Source organism: Brienomyrus brachyistius, chromosome 8 (assembly GCF_023856365.1).
Source record: "Brienomyrus brachyistius isolate T26 chromosome 8, BBRACH_0.4, whole genome shotgun sequence".
Taxonomy (NCBI): Eukaryota; Metazoa; Chordata; class Actinopteri; order Osteoglossiformes; family Mormyridae; genus Brienomyrus; species Brienomyrus brachyistius.
This window is the reverse complement of record NC_064540.1, coordinates 23,100,935-23,124,910: the sequence shown is the minus strand read 5'-3', so window position 1 is coordinate 23,124,910 and position 23,976 is coordinate 23,100,935. Positions and strand designations below refer to the sequence as shown.

At 44.5% G+C, this 23,976-nt stretch overlaps 1 protein-coding gene across 5 annotated transcripts; it reads right to left on the bottom strand.

The window, feature by feature from the left end:
* Positions 1-862: 862 nt before the first annotated feature.
* On the bottom strand, positions 863-23,363 carry prdm2b (PR domain containing 2, with ZNF domain b). 5 transcript variants are annotated; one of them, XM_049023266.1, is made up of 9 exons: positions 23,052-23,363; positions 19,111-19,176; positions 18,065-18,185; positions 16,968-17,071; positions 16,183-16,335; positions 12,456-12,582; positions 7,977-8,096; positions 3,182-7,824; positions 863-2,819 (listed from the first exon to the last, which is right to left on the bottom strand). In XM_049023266.1, the coding sequence occupies exons 3-9, from the start codon at positions 18,177-18,179 to the stop codon at positions 2,793-2,795; spliced, it is 5,289 nt and encodes a 1,762-aa protein (XP_048879223.1). In that variant the 5' UTR covers positions 18,180-18,185; positions 19,111-19,176; positions 23,052-23,363; the 3' UTR covers positions 863-2,792. The 5 variants fall into 5 exon arrangements, with proteins under 5 accessions (XP_048879223.1, XP_048879225.1, XP_048879226.1 ...); XM_049023268.1 differs by lacking the exon at positions 23,052-23,363 and adding an exon at positions 22,962-22,974; XM_049023269.1 differs by lacking the exons at positions 16,183-16,335; positions 16,968-17,071; positions 18,065-18,185; positions 19,111-19,176; positions 23,052-23,363 and adding an exon at positions 13,185-13,208.
* Positions 23,364-23,976: the final 613 nt, after the last annotated feature.

Sequence of the window (23,976 nt, the reverse complement as noted above, 5' to 3'; positions counted from 1 at the left end):
ATAGAGCAGAAAAAAAGCACATAGATCATTGCAGCATTTTTTGATAGGAATGAAGCCGCATGCATGTTTAAGCTCAGCCATACAGAAATTCTGCTTATTTCATCCACTGGGCACCTGACAGCAAGCTGAAGGTGCCATGTCATGACAAGTCTCCTCCAGGCCATTATTAAAGCTCTCTGCTCAGAAGTGACATCCTGAACCACCCTGTCTTATCTGAGCACTCAGTCAGCAGAAATTTACCCTAGAGTAAGAGTAGCCTTTGCTCCCCGCTAGTCTTCCGGGGATACTGGAAGATCTGAATGTCGATTTGTGTTTTAAGTGAGCTTATAATTAGACCCAATTCAATTAAGCCCATTCAAATGGAGTGTTCTAGAATGGAGAACTGCAATTTTCTTCCTCACTCCACATGAGACAACTCAATTTTCTGCACAACTCCCAAACCCAGTAACAATTTATAGCAAAATTAACACACACACACACACACACAAAGAAAATGATCAAGGGAACATCCTAGCTAGTCAACATAGATCTACAGAAGACTGCTGAAGGACCCAGTTTGTAACAAGCAGATGTGATATGTCAGAATTTAGTAACTACACTTAATTGGTTTATTAAATTGCTGGAGTACCAGCACACGTAGTAACACGGGACTAGTTCCAAAACTCAGAACACTGGCTGTTCACATTCAGAACGTACACTATGCCTGATCCGGGCACTGTTTCCTATATAAAAATTGGCCAGTGAGTTAAATCACTGAGGCAGGATACATTGCCAATGAACAAGAGCAGCAAGGGGTCACTTTCCCCACAAACACCCATGCAAAATCAATACTATAAAGGTAGCTCACCAAGAAAGCAGCTGATGAAACTGGAAAAAATTCTTTAATATCAGTTAGAACAATCTGTATTACATTAGCGGTCAATGTTTGCCAGCCCAAAAATGATCCAAAAAAAAAAAAAAAAAAAAAACTCATTTAACATAACATTCCATTAAACTGACCAACGCCCCAGGGGGAAAAAAAAAAGTTACCGGAATATACCAATGCCGAGACATGAATCATATACAACAAAAGTCCATAGAGAAACATAATTTAAATTTTTTTAAATATACATTTCAGCTGCTTCTCTTAAACAGGCTACAAGCATTTTTTACATAAATTTTACACAAGGATTGCAATGGCTCCATTTTCCAGGTCCATGCCTTCGGGACAGGAATGGTGCAGGGCTGCATGACGCAGGAGATCGGATTGGCTGAAGTGCTTTGTAGAGGTAGATTCTTCCGGGTTGGAAATGACAGGTTATCGTGATTTTTTTTTTTTAAACCCCAATTCACCGCACTGCGGGAAACCCCAGTCTCCTGCACTGCCAGCAACCGAGCTCCCCCCCCCCCACCCCCAACCCCCACTGGGAGTAGGAACTCACCAAAAGGGGGGCAGGTACAGAGATTACTATCTGGCGTATGTTTAAGTTACACCCAAAACCTTCAAGGTGCCTGCAGATGAAATGATGTCTGGCCACCTACAGATGGCTATTGATGTATCCATCATGATTTTCTAAGACTTCCTGTGAGAAGCTTCCATAGCTTGGCTCTGTTTAGTTTCAAAAACGGAGGCCACGGTTTCAATTTGCTGCCCGGCAATGACAATTAGTTGTCAAGTTACGGCGGCTCCGGCTTACCCCTGAAGACGGCAAAGGGTCAGACACAGAGATAACAGACATCTCAGAGATTCCTCTTTAGCTGTGCTTAGAAAGGAATCTGCCAGGAGAGAAGCACCAGAGGTCCAGCTCATAAGCAAAACACCCCAGGAACTCCACATCTCCTCGGGTCGCATCAGCAGAAGCTGTCCTGCCAGAACGCAGCTTTGCACAAGTTCCTTTATCAGGACCGAAATTCCAGATTTTCACAACTATACCTCTAACTGGACAAACACTACTTATGTAAGGCTGAATATGCTACATATTAAGAGACACTTCCCCCTCCAGCCTGGCATGTTTTCAAACACTAATGCCTGTGACCCGCGAAGGTCTACCTGGCCAACACCCTGTAACTGTAATCATTTTATCAGGCTGCATTTCCACCCCAAAACCAGTGAATGACCATCTACTCACTGTACACCCAGAACTGATTGGTGTGGACACTCATAATTTAACATGATCATAAATGTGGATCAGAAGCTTTTTTAACCCTAAGAACAAAAAGCTTAGTCCCTGAGCCCCCCCCAAGCAGAGCGATGACCAGGGTGGGGGTACGTGCTGATTACCTTTGACAGCTTGGTGCCATATAGCTTCCAAAACAGTTAATTTTGACCACTTTTAAACCTATGGACAGCTTCCATGTTATGAAGCATTAAACTTAAGTAAAAGCTGTCATTCATGTAACTAAACAGCGATGGACCTAAGGTAAGTACAACGAATATGGTCCGACTCCATCATACGGTACACATGCATTAAGTGAGCTTTAAATCCCAAGAACGCTTAAGTGAGCATAAAAAGGGGAGAGAAATAAAAAAGCTGGTAATCTGGACAGCGGGACAGATGATTGCCATTTCGCAGCATTATCACCACGTGCATTTAATGCGACCCTGCCCGCCAAAGGTCAAGTGATGTTTTCAAAGCACGTTTATGCACGTGGGCGCGAGAGGCACACATCCAGCAAGGGCTCAGACACAAAGTCCATGACAGAAATGCTCCTTTGTGGGGACTCTCAGCCAACCCCATGGAGTCCTTCGTGGCTCCTGCAGTCCATACATCTGCAGCACTGCTCCAAGGTCTGCAAGTGAGGCACGCTTGGCTCTAGCCTGCCAGTTTCAGCAAGGATTCCTGCATTCAGAAAGGATTATAAAGTAGTAAATAGGGTTAATTCAGTGGTACTGGGAAACAGCACATAGCGCTTACTAAGTTAGCAGTCTTCAATCGACAAATATTGGTATGCTAAAGTGTTAAAACCTGATGTTCCACTGAAAATGTTATCCGACAGTTGCTCCAGTAGTCGAGGGGCAAAAACCACCCCAGGAGGAAAGAAAAATTATATAACACTTATATTTAAAAATGGATTTGATGAGGTTTTTCAATAACTGGAATTCACTACACCTAGACAGACAATGTGCAAAACATTTCACTTGAGATATCCAAAGAATTTAGTGTTATGACCAATCAATGCCCTCCCCCCCATGCAGAGTTACCTGTGTCTCTCTGGACTCCGGACTGGAGAGTTCCTCCGCCTTAACCTCCATCTGACTGGTGGTGTTGGCCAGCTGAAGGCTACGAGTGACCGGCCCGCCTACCCTCTCTCTAACTTTCATAGAGAAACGTTCATCCTTCTTAGGCTGAAGCTGTTGCGATTTCCCATCCCCTGCACTCTGGACCAGGACCGCTTTGCCCCCACGCTGCATCCTCATGACCAGGCGCTCAGCAGAGCTGGTGGGAGACATGCCAGGGGGATGTGGAATCTGACCATCACCGCTCTTCTTACTTTTCTTGCTAAAAGGCAACGTGGCAGCCTGAAGAGGGACTAGCCTCTTTTGCGGTGCCTGGGAGGCAGCCATTCTTCCTTTACTAGGCAGCAGTTTCAAAGGTGCCCCAGAACCATCTGCAGGCCCAGAGCTTCTGGCTCTCGTTTTCCCCAAAGTCTTTTGCCCAACGTCCGACCCCTGTTGCTTTATTTCGACATCTGCTGTTCTCCTACGAAGGCTGGTGTTTCTATCCTGGGTAGTAAGGGCCTCTGCAGCACCCTTTCTCACCTTCTTGGAAACTGGTTTCATGGGACAACTGACAGCTACATGCTTGTTGAGGCTACCCAGATACGTGAATTCCCTCCTGCAATGTGGACACACGTGGACTTCCTGCTCTGCCTCAGAATTTGCGGCCTTCTTTGCAGTAGACTTGTTACGCTGGGATATAGCCTTTTGAACCAGTTGATTCTTCTTCTTGCTTAGTGCGCTCAGCTTCACTTTACCCGAAGACTCCTGACTGAAGGTGAGCCTCTTGGGCTGGCCCATCCTACGGAAGGTAATCTGGCCCCCATTTGCAGCTGCTAAAGGTGAAGGTGCACCGTTCTGAGGCTTTGCTATTTGGCGGAGAGGAATTGGGTTTTTCTTGGGAGTATACCGCTTCTTGTCGCTGGCACTGGCACACGCCAAGATGTGCTTGTGCAGCTCCGGCATGTTGTCAAAGCTCTTGCCACACTTGGTGCAGCGGATGGCCGTGGAGAACGTCTGCGGGATGTTGTGGGTGGTGAAGTTGGTGGCAGAGGCCACAGAACCTGCAGGGGTGCGGTTGTGATACGGAAAAGGTGGAGGCTTGAAGCTGGGATAGTGTTGGTTAATGCCAAGACGGACATCTGGACCCTTGGGCTTGCCTCCTTCAGATGCCATTATCTTGATTGTAGTGTACAGCTCCTCAGTGGAATCGTCCGGCTCCTCCTCTGCCCAGTCTTTGGCTTTCAGAGCTTCAAGATGTACCAGAGAGGTACAATCAACAGGGGAGTCATTGGCTACATCTGAGGGGGACTGCTCAGTGTTGGCCTTGGTTGGATCTGTGTAGTTTTGAGGTCTCAGCTTGCCGTTTTCCACTACTGTGTGAGTACAGTCATGCCCAGGGTGCAGGTCCTTCTGGTGCTGCAGGAGGTTGCACAAAAAGGCAAACTCCTTGGAGCACACGCAGCATATGAAGATCCTGCCCACGCTGTGAAGAGCAGAACGGTGTTCCAGCAAGTCCGCTGCATTTCCAAAGAGCTGAATACAAAATTCGCATTTAAATGGCCACTCCAGAGCATGTCCCATAATATGCTGACTGAGCTCCTTTATGGAGGGGAAAGGATTCTCACAGACATTACATATAAAGTTCTTGCAAAACATCTCTAGTTCGCACGACTCCTCGTCAGAAGCCTGATCTGTGGCAGCACTGTTATGACCCTCAGAAACGTCAACTGGCTCATCCTTGGGTTTAATTTCATCATTGATGACAGTACAAACAAGAGGAGGCGGTAACACTAGTGTGGGAGGGCTTTCTGATGTAACAGGGGTCAGTGGAGACTCTGGTAAAGAAGCAACAAGGACAGGAGGGTCAAGCGAATGAGGTGGAGTTGTTGATAAAGGCTGATCCTGGCCATCAGTCTCCTCCAGCAGAATGACACTCTGATCTGATGAACCGTCTATAGCACTATGCTGGACCTCTGCGGAGGCCGAATCAATCAGTTCTGTTGTTTCAGTAACACCGGAATTACTACAAGTTTGTGATGCCTCCTTCATATCATCTACTGCAGAAAAACCAAGAGGAGAGGAGGACTGTTCTGCTAAAATACCATCTGGTGAGGAAGGCTTTGCATTATCAGAGAAAATCATGGGTTCAATTAGCATCGTACACACTCCTGGACTAACTTTCAGGTTTACAGACTGGGTAGTAAGGTCTGCACTGTCAGCGATAGCATTAAAGACCTCTGAAAGAGGTGGTGTCTTACTATCATTTGAGCCACTATCTTGTGAAGGTCCTTCCAAGATAAATTCAGCAGGTCTGGGAGATGTTTCGGGTGATAAAATAGGAAGAGGGCGAGGTCTTGGTGAGTTGGACAGCTGAGAACTGGGAGAAGGTGACATAGCAAGAGGAGAAGGAACAGTTGGTAGAACTGGAGGTGGTGGAGTAGGGGATGCTAGGGTTGGAGTATGAGGTGATGGTGGGTTCATGATTACTGGTGTTAATGATGGAGGGGGAGGGTGAAGAGCCGATTCAGACTGAAGGCTTTCAGGATCAGTGGAACTGATGTCCAGAGAGCTGACCACTGTGTCTGCGGTTGACAGAATCCTTGGGCTTTCAGTTAAACTGGAGACGTCCTCTACTGATGAGTCTAAAGAGGCATACTCATTCATTAAAACTTTCTCCAGCATGCTGGTATTGGGTTTCCGCTTCTTAGCCAACGGTTGCAAAGCCTTTGTCTCAGACTCAGAGGAGGTCTTCCGTTGCATACTTAGGTCCAGGACAGCTTCCCCGGGTCCCTTGTTCTGGCCATCGATTCTTTTGCCAACAGCACCAGAAAGGTCCAGAGGCTGCTGGTTACAGGAGCTGCCACCACTTCGAGTAGAAGGCCAATCGACAGGAGAAACTTTGAATGCATCCACTGCCGTGGGACTCATTGTATCCCTATCCCCTTTACTTGACACAGGGTAAATTGGAGACATACACTGGCCTTCTACTTTTGGTACTTTAAGAGAAAATAAGCTTCCTTCACTCTTAGCACTTTCACCTTTCTGTTCTGGACTGAGTTGTGGGGAAGTTGGTGGGGATGACGTTCTTCTTTTGAACCTCCCTGAAGCTGCAGGTAACACAGCCACTGACATTGCAGGTGGAATGAGCCTGTTGGCTTCAGGCTGAGTCAAGTTGGGCTTCTGGTTGTCCTGAGTTTGTAAGAGTTGCTTCAGCTTTGGGGAGAGATAGACTGTTCGCTCCTTTTGAAAAGCTAAGGAATCTGTGGCTTGAGGGCAGAGTCCACCTGCCAAAGATGAAGCTGAAGACGACGAAGAGGCTGAAGATACTGCATCCGATTCTAAAGCTTCCGTTTTTATTTTAGGAAGGAGGGGTGGAGTAGATGTTCTCCTTTTTGCTGCTGACTGGACCGCATTTGTGATCTCCTTTTCAGTGCAAGTTGTGGTTTCTACTTTTACAGCCTGGGAAGTCTTATCAGAGCTAATGATCACGGCATCAAGCCCTAACATTGAAGCCGAGTTGGAATCAACCTCTACCACTTCACAGGTGCTCACAGTACTAGTGGACAAGATTTTTCCATCAATATAGAAGCTGAGGTTTTCAGATATATTACTAGAGATGTCGATCATGTAATCTTCATCTTGATCTCTTTCATCATCCACATCCCCACTGGGCAAATACACAGCATGTGGGCTAGTGCTAGGGGATTTCTCAGGGGCTGCTGCAGGTTGCTGGGGCTGTCCCTCCTGCAGCAACATACCTTTCCTGCGGACCCCCTTAGGCAACAGATGGCGTTCATGAATCCTGCGTTGGTGTCGTCGCATATTAGTGTGGGTCCCAAAAGCCTTCTTGCAATACTTGCAAGGATAGAGCTCCTTCAGCTCTCCTTTTTCATCCAAAATGACGGCGCGCTGTTCCTTTTCCACACCTTGCTTATCAGCCACAGAACTTTCTGGGGGCCCACTGCTGCTTTCTGAAGTCACCAAAACCTGCCCAGAAGTGGCAATGAGGTCTGGGCTTGAACTATCTGTTGCTAATGAAGGACTTGCGTCAGAGGTTCCACTAAGGGAGCCAAGTTTTTTCTTTGAGCCATTTTCATGGCGGCGTTCATGCCGCCGCCGGCCAATCTGAGAGCCAAAAGGTTTGCTGCAGTATCGGCACTTGAAGGTGTGGGTTTGGCGAGTTGCCGCAACATGAATATGCACGTGGCGTTCAAGGCCTTGCTTTGTGGTGAAGTGACGTTCGCAATGCTGGCACGGAAAGTGCGACTCCCCCCGGGAATCATCTTCACAGTCAGGCTCTGGCTCCAGTTTCAGAGCAGAAGAAATGGATGCAGTTTCTTGTTCAACAGCAGCAACTTCCTCTTCAGGATCCTGACAGCCAGACTCTGGACATGACTGTTCCTCTGCTTCAACTGGCTTAGCTTCAGCTGGGGAAGATGACTCACTTAGGTTCACCTGTGGCTCCTGCTGTGTTTTCTCCAAGTCTTGCTCTTCCGGTTCTTCCACCAATGAGGTGGTTGGGGGGGTATCCTCATTCACATATTGGGAAGGTTCTGCAGACAGGAAACTGTCTTGTGTTGCCATCTCGAAAGTGGGTGAAGGTCCCTCACTTTCTGCTTTTAGACCTGAAAGCCAACAAAGCAGTAAATTTAAACTTGATACATACATAGATCAGTTCTATATCAGTTACAGATTAGTAAACATTTTGTAGCTAACCTATCTGGAAATGATAATAAAAATAAAACACTTCAAGATAAAACAGCGCGGGATGCCTCACCATCATCTGAACCTTGCATTTCTAAGAGTGTCAACTTGGCTCCCCTCGCCTGCTTGAGGCTTCGGAATCCTCCCAAACCAGCCTGTCTGGCTCTGGCTCTCTCCAGCAGCTTCCTCCGTGCTGCACAGGGATTTAGAGACACACTCAAGATGATGTTTACATTGTTTAAACTAGTCTGAATTATATGACCACCTTTAATATCCCGAACACTGTTAATCCAAATTTCACAAATTAAAACTTTGATATTTTTAACTGATCAGGCAAAAAAACGTGTGGAAATCCAGGTGACAGACTATTCGATGTATTCACTTCAGGGAAACAATTAGGCACATTACAGAAAGTATTCTTCACTCACTTGCAGTCAAATTGCAAAAAAAAGAAGCATCAATACCAATAGTGTCAACTTAAATGAATATACAAAGACTTTTTCTAATCAATATTAGACTGGCCGAACTCAATGACGTCATCCAGGAGCAAACATGGTCAGTCCCTGGAGAATTACCAGCTGCCCCTTCCAAGGGTAATACCAGGAAGTGATGTGAACCGGAAGTATCAATACGGCTCCTTCACAGCGTATAAGCAAGTCATCGCAAATCACCATACAAAACCATATTCCAGAGGATGGGAAAACCCAAGTCAAACCTGGATTCTGAGCAAGAAGATTGTTCATTGGTCATGCAAGCCAGAGTCATGACCATCATTTGAATTCTGTAAAGTGTCCAACCCTGCCGAGTCGCATTCTGGTGAAGGTTCTCTGATGATTGTTACAAACCCTGTTGAGCATTAAATAGCTGCCAGACACAACAGACCTTCCTGGTCAAATTAATGTGACAGATCTGAGTATGTGTCTGCAAACAACAATGGAGATTCAAGACCCATCACTGGTGAGGCCTTAACCTCTGAGATTGATTTTGTAATCAAGATCAGACTTTCATTGTAGTACGTCTGCTTTAAGTGGTTTTGTTAATTTTAAAATGCTGGGACATGGTTTGTAATTATGGAAAATATACTGGAGATGCACCGATTAACCGGCCAGGGACTGGAATCGGCTGCTTTTCAGTGTGCTCAACCCAGAATAGGCAACGGACAGTTGATACCGAACCAATTTCACGCATGCGCCACACATATGCACAGCGGAGGAAGCAGTAGCCTCATAGCCACGTGCAAACTCAAAACCATGCACTAATGAAATAGTGTAGAAATTCTGTGCAATTTGTAATACATGCAAAGCCAAAGTAAACCGTGGTGCAACAGAGGTAAACTTTAAACTGATACTAGATAATCTTGAGAAAGAAAAAAAAAACCATTGGAATTGCAAAGCTAGCTAAGGTTATGGCAGTAAAAAAGCTTTAGTGAAATTTTAACCCCCTGCACTACAACGTCTGTACAATACGAAAATCTAGCTTACTAGCGATGTAAGAATCGTCTTTGCATTACATGCGATGTTGGCATTAATACTACCATACACCTATTATTACTTGTGTTATTGGGAGGTCTGTAACCTATGGCCTTTTATTAAGACGAATAAAAAGAGAAAAGGGTCAGAGTTGGGTTACCTGGTGAATTTAAAAACATACTGGAAAATAACACATTGTTTTATTATTTGCAACTGCTGCACCTGCTCCTTTTTGGTTAAGTAAAATATGTCAAAGTTGGATGTACAGCAACTAGTTTTCCGTTCATTGTTACAGGTACCTCTTTCCAGTCTCAAAGCACTTTGAGACTTAAGCGAGAGAAGTTGCTATAACTGGGTGCAGTTTGGGGGAAATTGTAAAGTTTAATTTCTTGTTCGTAGAAAGTAAATCGGAATTGGCAAAATTCAGTATTGAATTTAGTATTGAAATTCAGAATTCACAAGATCACACTTGCAAAAAAACTTGGAGATCGGAATCAGCCAAGAAAATTACAATCTGGGCTTCTCTAAAACACAACCATTGCAAAACGTACTACTAAAATTGTTCAGACATACAAGATTAATTTAACAAAAATGACTAGGGCTTCCAAATGATTTTCATAAATTCAAGTAACAAACAAGTTGTAAAAGCATTGTGCAACATACTGTAACAGAACAAAATTACCCTTCATTCCCACACAATGTTCAACCACAACACACAAGGAAACAGCCTGTAGAACACGATACAGTAGAATGGACAAACAAAAAAAATCAGGTCTTACTCCAAAAGCACACAGTGCATTTTAGAAGTTGTCAGCTACCATTCCCCATCAATTCTTTTATCAATATCAAGCAGCATTTTAAAGCTGCTCCACCGTAAGATTAGTGCATGCTTTACAGCAACCAAACAGTCCACAACACTCATGGACATCTGACTGAAGTGAGGGCACATTACTTGTGGAATCTACATTAACAGTTAGCTTTAAAACTGCAAACCAATTTAAAACAGATCTCTGAAATTGGGGGATTTAAACAAAACCATCAGAAACCCAAAAAGAAATCTGCTTCAAGAATTTGATGCAACCACTTTATAGAATTAGAATACAAAAATGATCCTTTAGAGAAACACTTAAAAATACGACTTTGGTATTTTGACTCATGTTTTCGGGGTCACAGCCTGTAAGCTGACTTTGCCACTGGCTATATGGAGGTCCATTACTTTGATGACAAAACTCCTGGGAAGAGGGAATAGGAGAACAAATCACCACAAACGTGGAGAAACTGGGTTTGGACATAAGTTTAGCTGGCCAAAATGGCTGACAAACCACAACAGCAGGAGTGAATACCAGTGAACAAGGACAGTGTAGTAGCGATTAAGCGCAAAAAGCCATGTTTACAACAGAGCAGTTCCGTCAGCAATACACATACAGGGTCACAGCAGCCAGAAAATGCTACCAAGGGTGAATTTAGGCTTGCATGCACACACAAACTGGCACATCTTAAACATAACCCAGTGATGAAAGCAACTAGTCCCACCTACCATATGATTTATTTCACTGATACACACACTTGTTTAAGAGTAAAATGGTCATCTCAAATATGATGGAATTTAAAAACACAAGATTTGACATTAGTCACACTTAATGTTGTGCATTCCTATTGCAAGTTAATCCCAACAAAAATAGAGTTTCATTTTCTGTCCTATGAACAAATGGTGGCAACTGACAGGTAAATATGCCAAAAGACCTAGAAACACACGACAGGGTCATTAAGTGGCAAAACCCTTGATAAGAGCTTCATAAAGCAGGTTTATAAGAGAGCATAGATGTCCATGTAAAACAATACAAACAATTCTTCTCTCCCACGAGGAGTATGAAAACCTTGCCGATCGACCACATAGCAAAACAGGCTGTCAGTTAAAGGGTGTGCTCAGCTGGAAACTGGGCTCACTCCACGACCTGCTTCCTACAGCCCAGGCCCGATTCTGGCCCCAGATTCCTTAGATACAGAGAGCCAGCTGCATGCTGTATTCAGAGACATAAAAATACAGAAATACATAGGCACACTGACTACGTGCACAGAAAAACAGACGGGGCGTTGGAGTCCTTTGGTCTCCCTCTTGGTTTTTAAAAAGCAGTCCATACAAAATAAGCGCAGAACTGGGTTTTAAACGCGATTTCTAATCATTAAAAAGAGAATGGGCATTCCACATACTCGAGCAGATTCAATGCGGTGCTTCACCTTTATCATACGAGTCTGACACGTAGCCTAGCTAGCATGCATGCTAATTTTTTACGCATCAACTCCGCGCGATAGGGAACGCTACGACGGCTTCCCCCATAATCGTTTTAAGGTCGCCTAAGTATATTTGACAGTTTTGAAAAGGTCTCGGCGAACCGCAGGGAAAACCGATAGGCGCAGGCTAACCAGTTACCGAGCTAGTGGCCGGAACGACGACCGGGCACTCAGCCGAGCAGGAGCAGCCGAAGCTAACAGCGTTAGCATCCGCGGCCTGGTTGGAGAGACACCATGGTATCCAGTTCATTTTCTCATTAATATTACTTACACTGTTTCAACATACAAGCAGCGCGTAATAATACAGAGCTGGCGTCGGTAGCCGTAAAGGAGAGGCGGCTCCGCGCTTTAGCTAACAGGCTACGGCTTCGGGCTTGTGGGTTTCGACTAGCTAGCAAAGCTTCATCTAAACACTCGGCTTCGCCTAGTTTTCGGGCTGTCGCGTTTCGGCTACCGTCATAAGGCGCCTGGCCTTGATTCGCGTCTGGCAGCTACGGTATTTCCCAATATTAAAAAATACTCACGACGGCCCCGGAAAAACACACCAGCAGCACCCGATCGGAGCGTTACGGAAGGAGCCTAAAGGTCATTCAAACTGCCCGGCTGAACCCACCGACGTCGCATTTCTTTAGGCACCCCGCGTTCCCGTACATCGGAGCAGAAGGAAGACGACCTAGCGAACACACCGCAAAACGCGGGGTCGGGCAGCACGGTGGACGTGCTTAGGGACGCAGGCTTAGGGAGCCGCGGAGACAGTCCCGGGGGCTCCGAGGTAGCTGAGCACGGCTTACCTCTCCTGGCTCTGGGTGAACTTCGCTTGCCCAAGCTGCTAACTCGCTCCTCCTCGATGGCAGCAGCTATCTCGGGGTTGTCCTCCCCATTGTACCAGACCAGCAACTCTTCGCCGGGTCCGATTGGCTACGGGGAAGCAGGAGGGAGAGACCAGTCAGCGCCGGAAAGCGTAGGAGCGCAGGCCTCCCCCCGATCTTTTTTAGCCTAAGGAAGACGCTAGTCGCGACTGAAAAGCAGCTCCCAGGAATGAGCGAAACACCAGGTTAGGCGCTGCCCCTACGGTCCGTCCGGGTCTCTATTAACAGCTCCCAGCTGTCAGGTCGCCGGGCTTTTCTGCCACTCGATGCAGGACTGTTCAATCCCCCTCTTGTGGATGGAGGACTCATACAAACCCTGTCTGCATCCGCCCTTCCTGGTGCTAGAGGTCCGATGTATGTGCCAGTTTTTCCCCAACAAACGAACTCATAAAATTAGCTTAAGCCTTCGAAATCACTGCAATATCACAGATCTTGGTGGTTAAACTGAATATTTGGTTAACAATAATGCAACTGCAAAGGCTGTATTTCAGCTACGATTTAAAGGTTCATTTATGGTTATTTACACATCAAAATTAATCTGAGCGATTATTTTAAATCAATACGGTAGAATATCACCTCTAAAGACAAACTATATTTCAGTATCGACATTTTAAATATTAGCACAAAATAATAATGTTTCATTTAACGTACCTGTTGCATATAGTTTCTATTAAAATCAGTATTTTGTATTGGTTCACGAAGCGTAGTTGATTAAGAGCTCAACTGGAACAAAATTCAACATAAACTGGTACCCAACAAACCGTCACCATAGAGCAACGTCTCCATATTACCCCGGCAAGAAACAGAGGACTGTGTTTTTGTTTCATCAGACCTGTTAGCTAGTTTTGGAGCCATCCTGCTAGTGTTACCTTATGACTACAGAAAATTCATCTTTGTGCTCCATAAGCAATCAGATTTAATCAATATATAAATTAGTTTCACAGGGAATCAGAGTAGCAGAAACTTTACTGTGGTTCTCATACTGCTGCTGTACAAAAGTTTACACTAGTAAATAGTCCTACTTAAGTCCTGCCTATGTTGGAATACGTACAGCTCTTTTGGTAGCTCTCTGCTGCATTATTTGTACACACATCGTTATAATTTGTATCGGTATTCAAGAATATTATAAACACTGTGTAAGTTTTTCCTGCCTCGTTATGTATCCCCCCACGAAAAGCACATTTGAGAATTTGTAACAGCAACAACCTTACCAACATAACCTCGTGCTCTATATTCACAAGTGTTTTTGCATTGCTAGCTTCAGTGCATCAAAAACAAACGTACAACATTCTGCTCATCAATAAACATCCATCACCAACTTTCACTGTCAGAGATTTAAACATGCCTGGGTTGGGTGACATCCTAGGTGGACAACCCTGAAGTGGAACAGGCTTGTTGGGGTAACTTGTCGGATTTAAGCTACCACAGTTTAAATGGACATCATATTCGTTCACTTATATTTTGCCCAGACTACTGTAAATCCGACAAGTTACCCCGATAAGCCAGTGACCCCGCTTCGTAGTGCAGGCCACTGAGATCCTTTATCGCAACTAATCAAAGTTCTCTGCAGACCAACTGATGTCTGTCACTGGGACAAGCTAACCATAGCCTTTGGCATCCTATCTCCTGTGAAGGTGCATCTCCAGTCACCAAACTTAACTCTGCACATGGTGTACAGCGTATTAGGCAAGTGTGTAATTTACTTTTCTTCAAGACCAATATCTCCAGGAAAGAATGGACTGTTTAAAAGCAGAGGATGCTCACTGTTTAATCTGAGCACTATCAGTAAGTAGTAAAACAGGAAACCATGGATACACCCCTGTGCAGAATTATTAAGCAAATTATTATTACAATTTAAATAACCCAAAAAAAGAACTTAGAGAGTGAAATTTAAGGAAACAATGCAAAGACATGCAACCTTGACTCAACAAGGCACACAAGCCCAAACATCAAGAATGGGCACAGGCACAGCTAAAACTGAGTTTACAAAGACTTTGTCCACAGATGAGTGATTCACTTTTCCAACATGCATACGGTGTAAAAAATTATCTTCTAGAAATGTTCAGCAGACACCTTCTTTATACACTGGCACAAGAAGTCACCAGCTTTCAAAAAGTTAATGATATCTATGCAGGACAGGGCCCTTCCCATGCGTCAAAGCATTCCATAAATTGCTTGACCAATGGCTTGAAAGGTGATGAAATGATGACCTTCCCCCTTCGTCTGACTTAAACGGCAATGAGAATTACAGAGTCTTACTAAAGCATTTTAAATCAGGGTTTAAAACATTACTGTTTGCTGCAGCTGTTCAATAAATGAAATCAGTTAAGTCATACACTATCACTATAATATAACTTCTTTTCAGTTAACTGTTTGGCTTTTAGGTTTTTTTTTTTATGTTATGCCTTTATTCATGGTCTTTTAAATGTGATTTTAATGACTTATTTGGATATGCCTTATGCCTTCGTAAAGCACTTTAAAATGCCTTGTGTCTGAATTGTACCATATGAACTTAAATTTACGAATAGCGATTTTCCACTAGCATACAGGAACACCACCGTAGACAGGCTTTCAAAGGCCTGAGAAATGAGGAGGAAAAAAAAACTCCTTTCCGATTTGCCAAAAACTTCTGCACGCTGACAAGAGTCTGCATTTCATTTTTGTCTAACAGACTAATGTAACATTTTCTCTCTAAATACATTTCAGCAAAAAGATGCGTTCAGTTTAATCATTCTGCCCAAGTCTTTCTGAAAATTATCACCAGAAGTGGGGCTTACCTAATAGTTCTGTACATGGTGTTGTGACAGATAGCGGCTCATCATTGAACAGCCTTTAATAATCCTCAATGGGAGGCCAAGAAATGGCCCAAGCTTTCAGATGGAGCAGCGTAATTAAAACTGGTGTTAATCTTCATCTGGTTAAAATGACTTTACACATAATGAAGTGGACTGCAGAATAAACCCTTCATTTAATAGGCCTTTTTATATTCTATAAGAGAATTCAAAATCTGAACTTTAAATATTTAAGTTTCAGTGAAAGGCTAGAGAAAGACTACTTGGCAAATTTGGCTGTAGGCTAAAATAGTTTCAATGAGCTTGAACTGTTGTGGCTTCAAAAGCCTTCGTCTTCATCGGACTGATGAATATCAAATATTGAACAACTGCCTTGATTACATGTTATAGTTACATTGGACTCTTACTGGTTCCTGTTACCTTCATACTCTCACTCAGTCCTCAAATTCAACACCTTACAGGCTGTGATCACATTAGTGTCTGCTCCAACCCAATCCCTGAATTACAATTTTACTCATTTAAAAATATGGTACATTTGAAAATCTCATCTGTCTTGCCATGTTTTTCCCCTCTCTCCAAGGAAATTCTACAATTAAATGCTTTGTTGGAAAACAAACTGGCATTAAAACAGCTTAAGGTACTTAATTCAGCCAGCAGATGGCGACAGAATAACACGCAGAAGATACAGTCACTCCCAGCACCCCACAGCCATAAAATACGGGGAATCGTTCATGTCATTTGAATACTAATATTGTTCACAAAGGGGGGCTTTGGTCAAACAACTAAAATGTATTTTTTCTAATGATCCAGCAGGTGGCATGTTCAGACAAGCCCAAGAGTAGGAACTAAGGACGCACCTTCAATACTTTGTAGTAAATGGCCCTATTGATCTCCAAGGGGAAGAGGTTCTGCTCCTGTGTGGACCGAGCCCAGTTCACATAACGCAGCCAGTTCCCCTTGGCCGGGTCCGTGGCATCAACACACATCCACCCCAAGGCTGGAAAGTACACCTGTCCGACAGAAACAGAGCACAGATTGAGTTTTATTCATTTTACTTTGCCTAGCTGAAAATTCATTTAATATCACTATAAACTGGATTTATTTCAATTCAAATTCATCGTTGCATGGACTTGAATGATTTTTTTTTTAAGTCAAACTTGCAAGGGTTTTTTTGTGTAGTTACGATAAGGGCTATTGTTCGGATTGGAAACATTTTTAGACTAGAAATATTTAAAAAGTCACAAGAAAAAAACCTGAAAAAATAAAACGAGAAAGAAATGAATGAGAGTATCAAAGGTTTAAAAACAAAGAACAAAAACACTGGAGATTCATGATGCTGCAGATATCTGACATCATACAGACGGTTGTACGTTAAACGTTATTAGCACTACTCACGAATATGCAGCGAATGATCCTAAAAGCTAGAGGCACATCTCTCAACATCAACATCAAAAAAAAAGAGAAAAAAACAGTAGATTTTCTTTAGATAAAGGGCATTTGCATTCAGCTGTTGAGAAAGGAACTCCCGGAAAACAGGAAGAATAAAGCATCCTGGTTTTCACTTCCTGAAGCACGATGGGTCCTCGGAAAGGTTGTTAGTGAGCTGCCCGTATCAAGCCTCTGGCCCTGCAGTGTCACTCACCTCCCACATGTACACATTGCTAGTCACCTGGGACCTCTTCTTTCTCTCCCCCACAAACGGACCAAACCTCTTGCCCTTCGGAATGAGCCTGGAGGCCCAGACACCTGTAGAGACACATTTAGAGACATCACGATGGGGCAGGGGGTCACCCTGGCAACCAGGCAACCATTCAAGCACACATGTACGCACTAAGGAAACACACATGTGCTCTTAACCCGTGGTGTATGCAGCAGCAGAAAAGCAATTCAGTTAAAAAAATAAAACTGAAGACTGACACCAAGATGGACTTAAGACCTGGAAGATTTTCAAGCATTGCTGGTTCTGCTAGTCTGCTTTTATACAAGTCAATGAGCTATGAGGCATTAGAAGTCAAACTTCATTATTGGATGGAAACATAAGAATATTCACATATTCAGTGGAAGTGACCATATAAGGGATGGACAGTAACCCAGCAGATAGACGCAACCTAAACCGAAGGCAGGATTTGATTACAGGGATCCCATTTGTTAAAAATTTACGATTAGCAGCTGTCTGATGTCAATCGTTTAATATTTTTACTTCACACCACAATTAGATGACTTTATGTTGTTGCCACTGGCATTTCTGTCCTCTGGGTAGCTAAATAAATAAAAACATGTTTTTTTTTTTATTGTATCCTCATTGTTTTCCTCAGCTTTCATGGTCGGTTGCACAAATGGGTTAAGGCTACCGTGCGACAACGGACCGGGTTTGTAGTTTGAAGAAAAGTCAAATGATAAATACGTTATATTATAAAAATTTAAATGCCTTTCGGATTGTAGGCAGCCTGTCTTCATGACTGACATCTCAAGGGCCATCCAAGTGAGCAACAGACCTCAAGCAAAAATCCTCTTCAGATACTGAAATTAGCGAAATGCAGACAGCCTCTGCTAAGGTTGTTACTCTGATCTTTCGACGTACGACTTGGCTTTGAGGCCCCATGTCCAGGCCTAAATTCAAAGCCGGATAAGAAGTGACTTTAAGTCTCATGCTTCCAGAACCTGTCTACCTTTGAGTGAAACAGAGCAACGGCATGGTGCTGTCTAATGGAAGCGAGACCCCAAGGCACAGCCACGCACCAATGCGGTTCTGGTTCACAGCCGAGTGCTTCAGGCTCATGTCCTCGGGAAGCCCCTTCCACACGTGGGCCGGGACATCCTCCAGGGTCTCCAGCAGCCCCCCCTGCGCTGTCATCGCGTTCTGAAACACAGCTCGCTGGCATGAGGTCTTTCCATCCTCAAAATCACCACCCCAAGCCCAAACCCTATAGGCTACGTTCCCACTGCAGGCCTTAATGCTCAATTCTGATTTTCTGCTCAGATCGGGTTTTTTGTTTGCCTGTTCACATTACTCTGTCTAATGTGGGCAATATCAGATTTCAATGTGAACGGTCCACTATACTGAATTGGCCCTCGTGCGACAAAACAACAAAGATGCAATGATGCGCAAAGACGTCACTTTATGGATTCGGAAACTGCCCGGTTACGATATGAGCCTTCCAGTTTTGCCTGAACAGATTCATCTCCCCAAATACTTATTAAATCCAGCACCTCACTATCCCTCTACTGGCCAACGTCTGCACTCTCCTCCATGTTTGGCACTCTGACGGAGACAGAATCGTGACGACCGTCGATCGGGAGTGACGTAAAAGTCGCATGAATGACGTCGCGTTGCAAAAACATCAGACCTGTATCCGCTTTATGACCACATACATAAGTGGCCCAAATCGGAATTGGGGAGAGAAAAATTTTTTTAAAAAATCGGATTCCATGTGACTTGTGCTGTTCACATTGTCATGCAAAACTGCGATCCAAGTCACATATGAGCAAAAAAAATAAAAATAAAAAAAAAAATCGGATTTGGGCCACATTTGTCTGCAGTGTGAACGTAGCCATAGAGACCCAAGCAGGAAATACTGTTACTGCTACTTGAAACTGTCCAGGACATGATCTTATTCATAATGCGCTGAAAATCCTTTCCCCCTCTGTTTTTTGTGTTCAAACCTAGGTAGGGATATTGTCTCACATTTTCCAAGAGATAGTAACGGCTACACGCACAAACACCCACGCTTGTCTGCCCACCTCCCCCCTGACAAACTATTTTGATGTTGCCTTCACTATCTCACCTGCTTCAGTGAAAATCCACTCTGGGCTCTACAGCAAGAAGAACGGGCTGGCCGGTCACATGGGTTCTGGTGAAAAAAAAAAAAAAAAAGACAATCACATGGCTTTATGCTTGTGGAGCAGAATCCCTAAATGCAGGATATCAGAAAATATCAGCTGTGCTTAAATTGCTTAACCACACCACATAAAAAATTGTTCCAAATTCCCACCACTAGTAAAGTTTCCCCTTTGTCCAATCCCTTCAGCCAGGCTTTCAGCTTACTCCAAACTCCTCCAGCGCACTACTAAATGGTTTAACTCCCATTAGACGTGATTTCTCCCAATCCAGACCTTCTTCCATTGATTAGAAGTCATAGCTCATATCAAATTTAAGAATACATGCCAGTCACAGGAACAGCAGCATATCAACAAGATACTACCAGATATACCACATCTGTAACATTGACACTTTCTTTTGTGCCAAACCAGAAGGCTATACATTAAAATTCTGGCCATTTCTGACTTTGGCCTCCATGTGTTGATTTCCACTGAGCTTCACGATGGCCAAACCAGCATTCCCCTACAAGAATACTCAACCCCATAATGGCACTTTAGCCCTAAACTCTTGACTGCCCATGATTTCCTTCAAGATGCTGAGCTCATCATAGTTTTTGGCCGCATGGATGTGTGTCTCTTCTGTCTGCAGTATTTATTTTGTATTCTACATCAATTTGGTGCAGTTCCGTATTTTAATTCTTATTGAAAATCACACACTTGTAAAAATGCTGATCTTGCGCACCACCTGGATCTACATGAGTATTGGGCATTGAGGACCCATGGCGCACATGACTGGCTAGTTCAGCTTATGTAGAAATGTTTAAATGCGCTTATGTTCAATGCCATATGGTACACATATTCACATTCCGCATAAAACCAAGTCGCGCAAATAACATCAAGCCTCCAAAAGACAGAAGAAAACATGATCTCTAAAGCAGCAAAGCAGGAAGCTATGGTTGTGGCTGAGCCGAATGGGTGTCATCCCACCTCCCAAGGACCAGTTAACAAGGTCACACAGCATCATTGGACCAAGTGCCAGCTTGGAGACAAGGCCCACTTGCTTCTTTGTTCAGACCCCGTGGATGGTGGGTCTTTTATTCCTGGTGTCACAAAAGCTACTAAGCTACCAAGATAACCTTGTGTCAATTACATCAGTGCATTTCCTCCTGTAAAAGTGCCATATGCAGCAGCAACAAGATCAAGGTCATCTGCATAAATAATACCAGCTATGGATGCATGATATCGGATGGAATTGACACGGAGGAAGCCTTGGCAAATGGACAAGCAGAAGCAGACATCTAGGGAAGGATAGGAAAAGTCCTTTTGACTCCCAGTGCCATCAGGAACTCCCAGGATATCAAGCTCCAAATGCTCAACACAAATGCAAAATAAGCACGTCTCCACAGATGAAGGACACAAGAAAATCACAAGAGCATCATAAGACTCTCATTAACAAGTGCTTGTGGACCACCTTGAAGACACCGGCCAGAAGAGGCTAGATGTCTAGATCAGACAGACAAATGGGGTTTGGAGAGACACCCACCTAAAATCCACAACAAATCAGACAGTCATTAACATGGAATCTGCCGGGGAAACAGGAACTGTGGCAGACCTAGACACAGCTGAAGATGATCAATAGGGATGGAACTGGAGGAAGAAGGATACATTTAGAAGATGGTAAAACAGACTAATACAGAGATGATAAAGCATCGTAGCTGACCTATGCTCCACCAGGAGAGAAAGGGTCTATGATGAGTGACAAGAACAGAGCCAAGCAGTAACATAACTGGACTCGTGCCCGGCCAAAGACCCTGTGGTTGTGCCATTAAAAAATTAATAAAAAAAAAAAAAAAATCGTTCATCCTGAATTCTTTCAATGAATGTCTGGCTGCCAGTCTGGGTCACATTAGCCAAGTCACTTCAGAGGTGACAGACAGATAAGCATGGCGACTGTCAGCACGCTGCTTCCCCCTGGAGCACAGAACACTCACGAGACCAGTGTGCAAGCAGAAGCGGTCACTACCAATTCAACATCAGGGTCAGCAACTAACTTAAATGCCACCCTCCCCACACTGGACAATGGGCTCCTTCTGCCACACAAATCCAGCAACACAATGGCAAGACGAATCACAGAAGTCACAACCAACTTGAGATAAACAATTACACAACTCAACCAGTCAATATATATTTGAATACCTACTTCACCTCTAGGTCACCTGTCTTCCACTTCACTCTGAGATCCCAGGCACATCTCAAAAACAGCGCCGGCTGAACTAAATTCCTCAGAGGTGACAATCATCTTTACATCCACGATGTGACCCACCAACCAACAACTAAACAGCCTCTGGCTTCGAACGACATTCTTCAAAGTCCAACATCTCAGATACACCTGTCAGGTCTGCAGGCTGCATGTCGTCTGGTACATGGCCATCTGTTTGACTGGCAGGGAAGGATGACCTGTCCATTGCCCAAGACGCACCAATTCGGAAGACCCATTCTCTGGGTTCGGGGTATTTTTTATTTTTATTTTATTTTAGAAGACGTCTCTTTCCTATGTTGCAGATATGACTCTAAAGTGTCTTTTGTGGGGAAGCACAAAGAGAATATATCATAATTTGAAGGGGGGAAAGTGGGTGGGTATGTTTTTCGGAAACAAATGGGGGTGGTTTGAGGGTGTACTCCCACCCCATTGTGTTTCCAAAACAGGACGGATTCTATATAATACACGTAACGGTTTCCTTATTATTATTTCTTGTGTGTCACCTTCCAGCCTACATTCCCAAAAAGTCACTTTGTCACTCTTAGAAACAAACGTTGACTGTCCTTTTTTAACGGAAAAACGCGTAAATAAAGCGAGGTCTCACTCGGGCGGGGGGAGGCTCCTTTGTCGTTTTCATATAATCAGGGAGCACATGTCAGCGCCGTTTAATTTCATTTCCTTCTGAACTAAAGCGTCGCACGGCGCGAACGACATAAAAATCCACTGAGCTCCCTGTGAAGCGGCATCTTCTTACTTGCCGTCATGCAAAGCGAGAGAGAAGCAAACGTGAGATTTACACATAACGCTACTATCTACAACATTGTGCGGGATCCAGAAGTTTCCACCCTGCGCTGCCCACAAAGCAGCACAGATACTTAGCACACCGTTAGCGGGGGGTATCATGAAGTATGCCGGCACGCAATAAAATAAACACACCGACTTTAATTTCCTTGGCCGCGGAAAACCTTTGTTGCAAAGTGTAGGCATATTGGACAAAGAGTCCATGGACCGGCTCCGCTTTAACAGGAGCACCGCAGCATTCCCAGCAGAGCCGACTTCACAAACACCAGAACTTTGCTAAATTGTGCAAAATGCTTTTAAAATCTCCAAATTAAAAAGTACAGTGGAAGGGAAGGGGGGAGGCAAGCCAGCGAGTTGGGGCGAACGATGTGCGGTTATCGGAGCGCCCCGCACCCGAGTCAGTCTGCCCCCGAAATAAAGCCAAGAAAGGCGATAAACCTGCAAAAAGGCAACAGTCCGTTTCCAGCCTGACATTAAACCTGGTTTTATCTGCTAGGCCATATGAAGCGCTCGTTAATGCGAGCCACACGTCGTGCTTTCAACAAGACAAGTGGGGAGGCGTGCGGACCCGAAAGTTACGACAGAAATAAAACATGAAAACAAATTCTAAACATTTGGGAGTCGTAACACTTGGTGTAGCCCCCCACCGGCTTGATCCACAAAGTTGGCGCAGACGGTGCAGATCCCTAAATATCGGTATTGTGACCCACAAACATCGGTCAGTCGGTGCGCTGGTCTGACTGATGCTACACCTACTTGTATCAAAGTGCCGGAGCTGCAACATTTCAAGCCACGCAGAGTCTGGATTTGACCCGCCGATCGCATTGTCGGATTTTCCCCACTTACCTGCTGTGCTTTTCACCGGCACCGTGCGTGGGTTTTTCTTTTTTGGTCTACCTGCTTTCAATCAGATGAAAATGGCGGATGGACGCGAGCGCAGAGCCGTGTGTGTGTGTGTGTGTGTGGGGTGTGTGGCTGCACGGCAGAGCCTCGGATGTACGTGCGCCGTAATCCTCGCTGCCGGCCCGGCTGCGCTGAGGCCGCTGCTCCCCACACGGAATTACAAAGTAACCAAGCGCACCACAAGTGTCTGCCGCTCCGGTGCAAGACGTGGCCCTGCATGCGTTACGCCAAATTCCGTAAAATTCATACTCAACAAAGGAGCAAGACCGATCTCACGAGCCTGGGGGGTGACTGGGGAAAGGGGGGGCGTATTCGCCACAGATACCTGGTAGTGTGCTGACAATTAATTGCTATAAAGTAAGGCGATGCTATAAAGTACCCCTGTTAATTATTGATGGATTTTAAAAGGGTGTGTTGGGTAAATCTGTGTGGATCTTCTGGGCACCAGGACTCGCAGGCTACGCCGTCCTCCCGGCTACAGTTGCAGGCGTGCCGGTTGTGTCGTATGATCGCACTTTGAACGCCCCCCGAAGACACGTTTTAAAATGTGCATTAAAAGCATTTAGGTATTTAGCTACGGTTTTGTCAGGGAGGCCACATATGGGGGTCGGTGCATTGCGTGAGTTTTACCCGCAATGAGAAACCTGGGTATTTGTTTTACTATGCGGTATTTCCCCCATTATAACTGTGGCCCCTTGTCATAATCTGCCGAGAGTGCAGAAATGCAGCACTGACCTGGGACACCGTCTACTGGACTTCCATATAGTAACGCACTGCGGCATTGCCTCTTTTTATTTTGTGGCTTTTAGAGCAAGATGCACATAGTTCCTCGATTATTCAGGTCGCCCCGTTGTTTTTGTAAATCGCT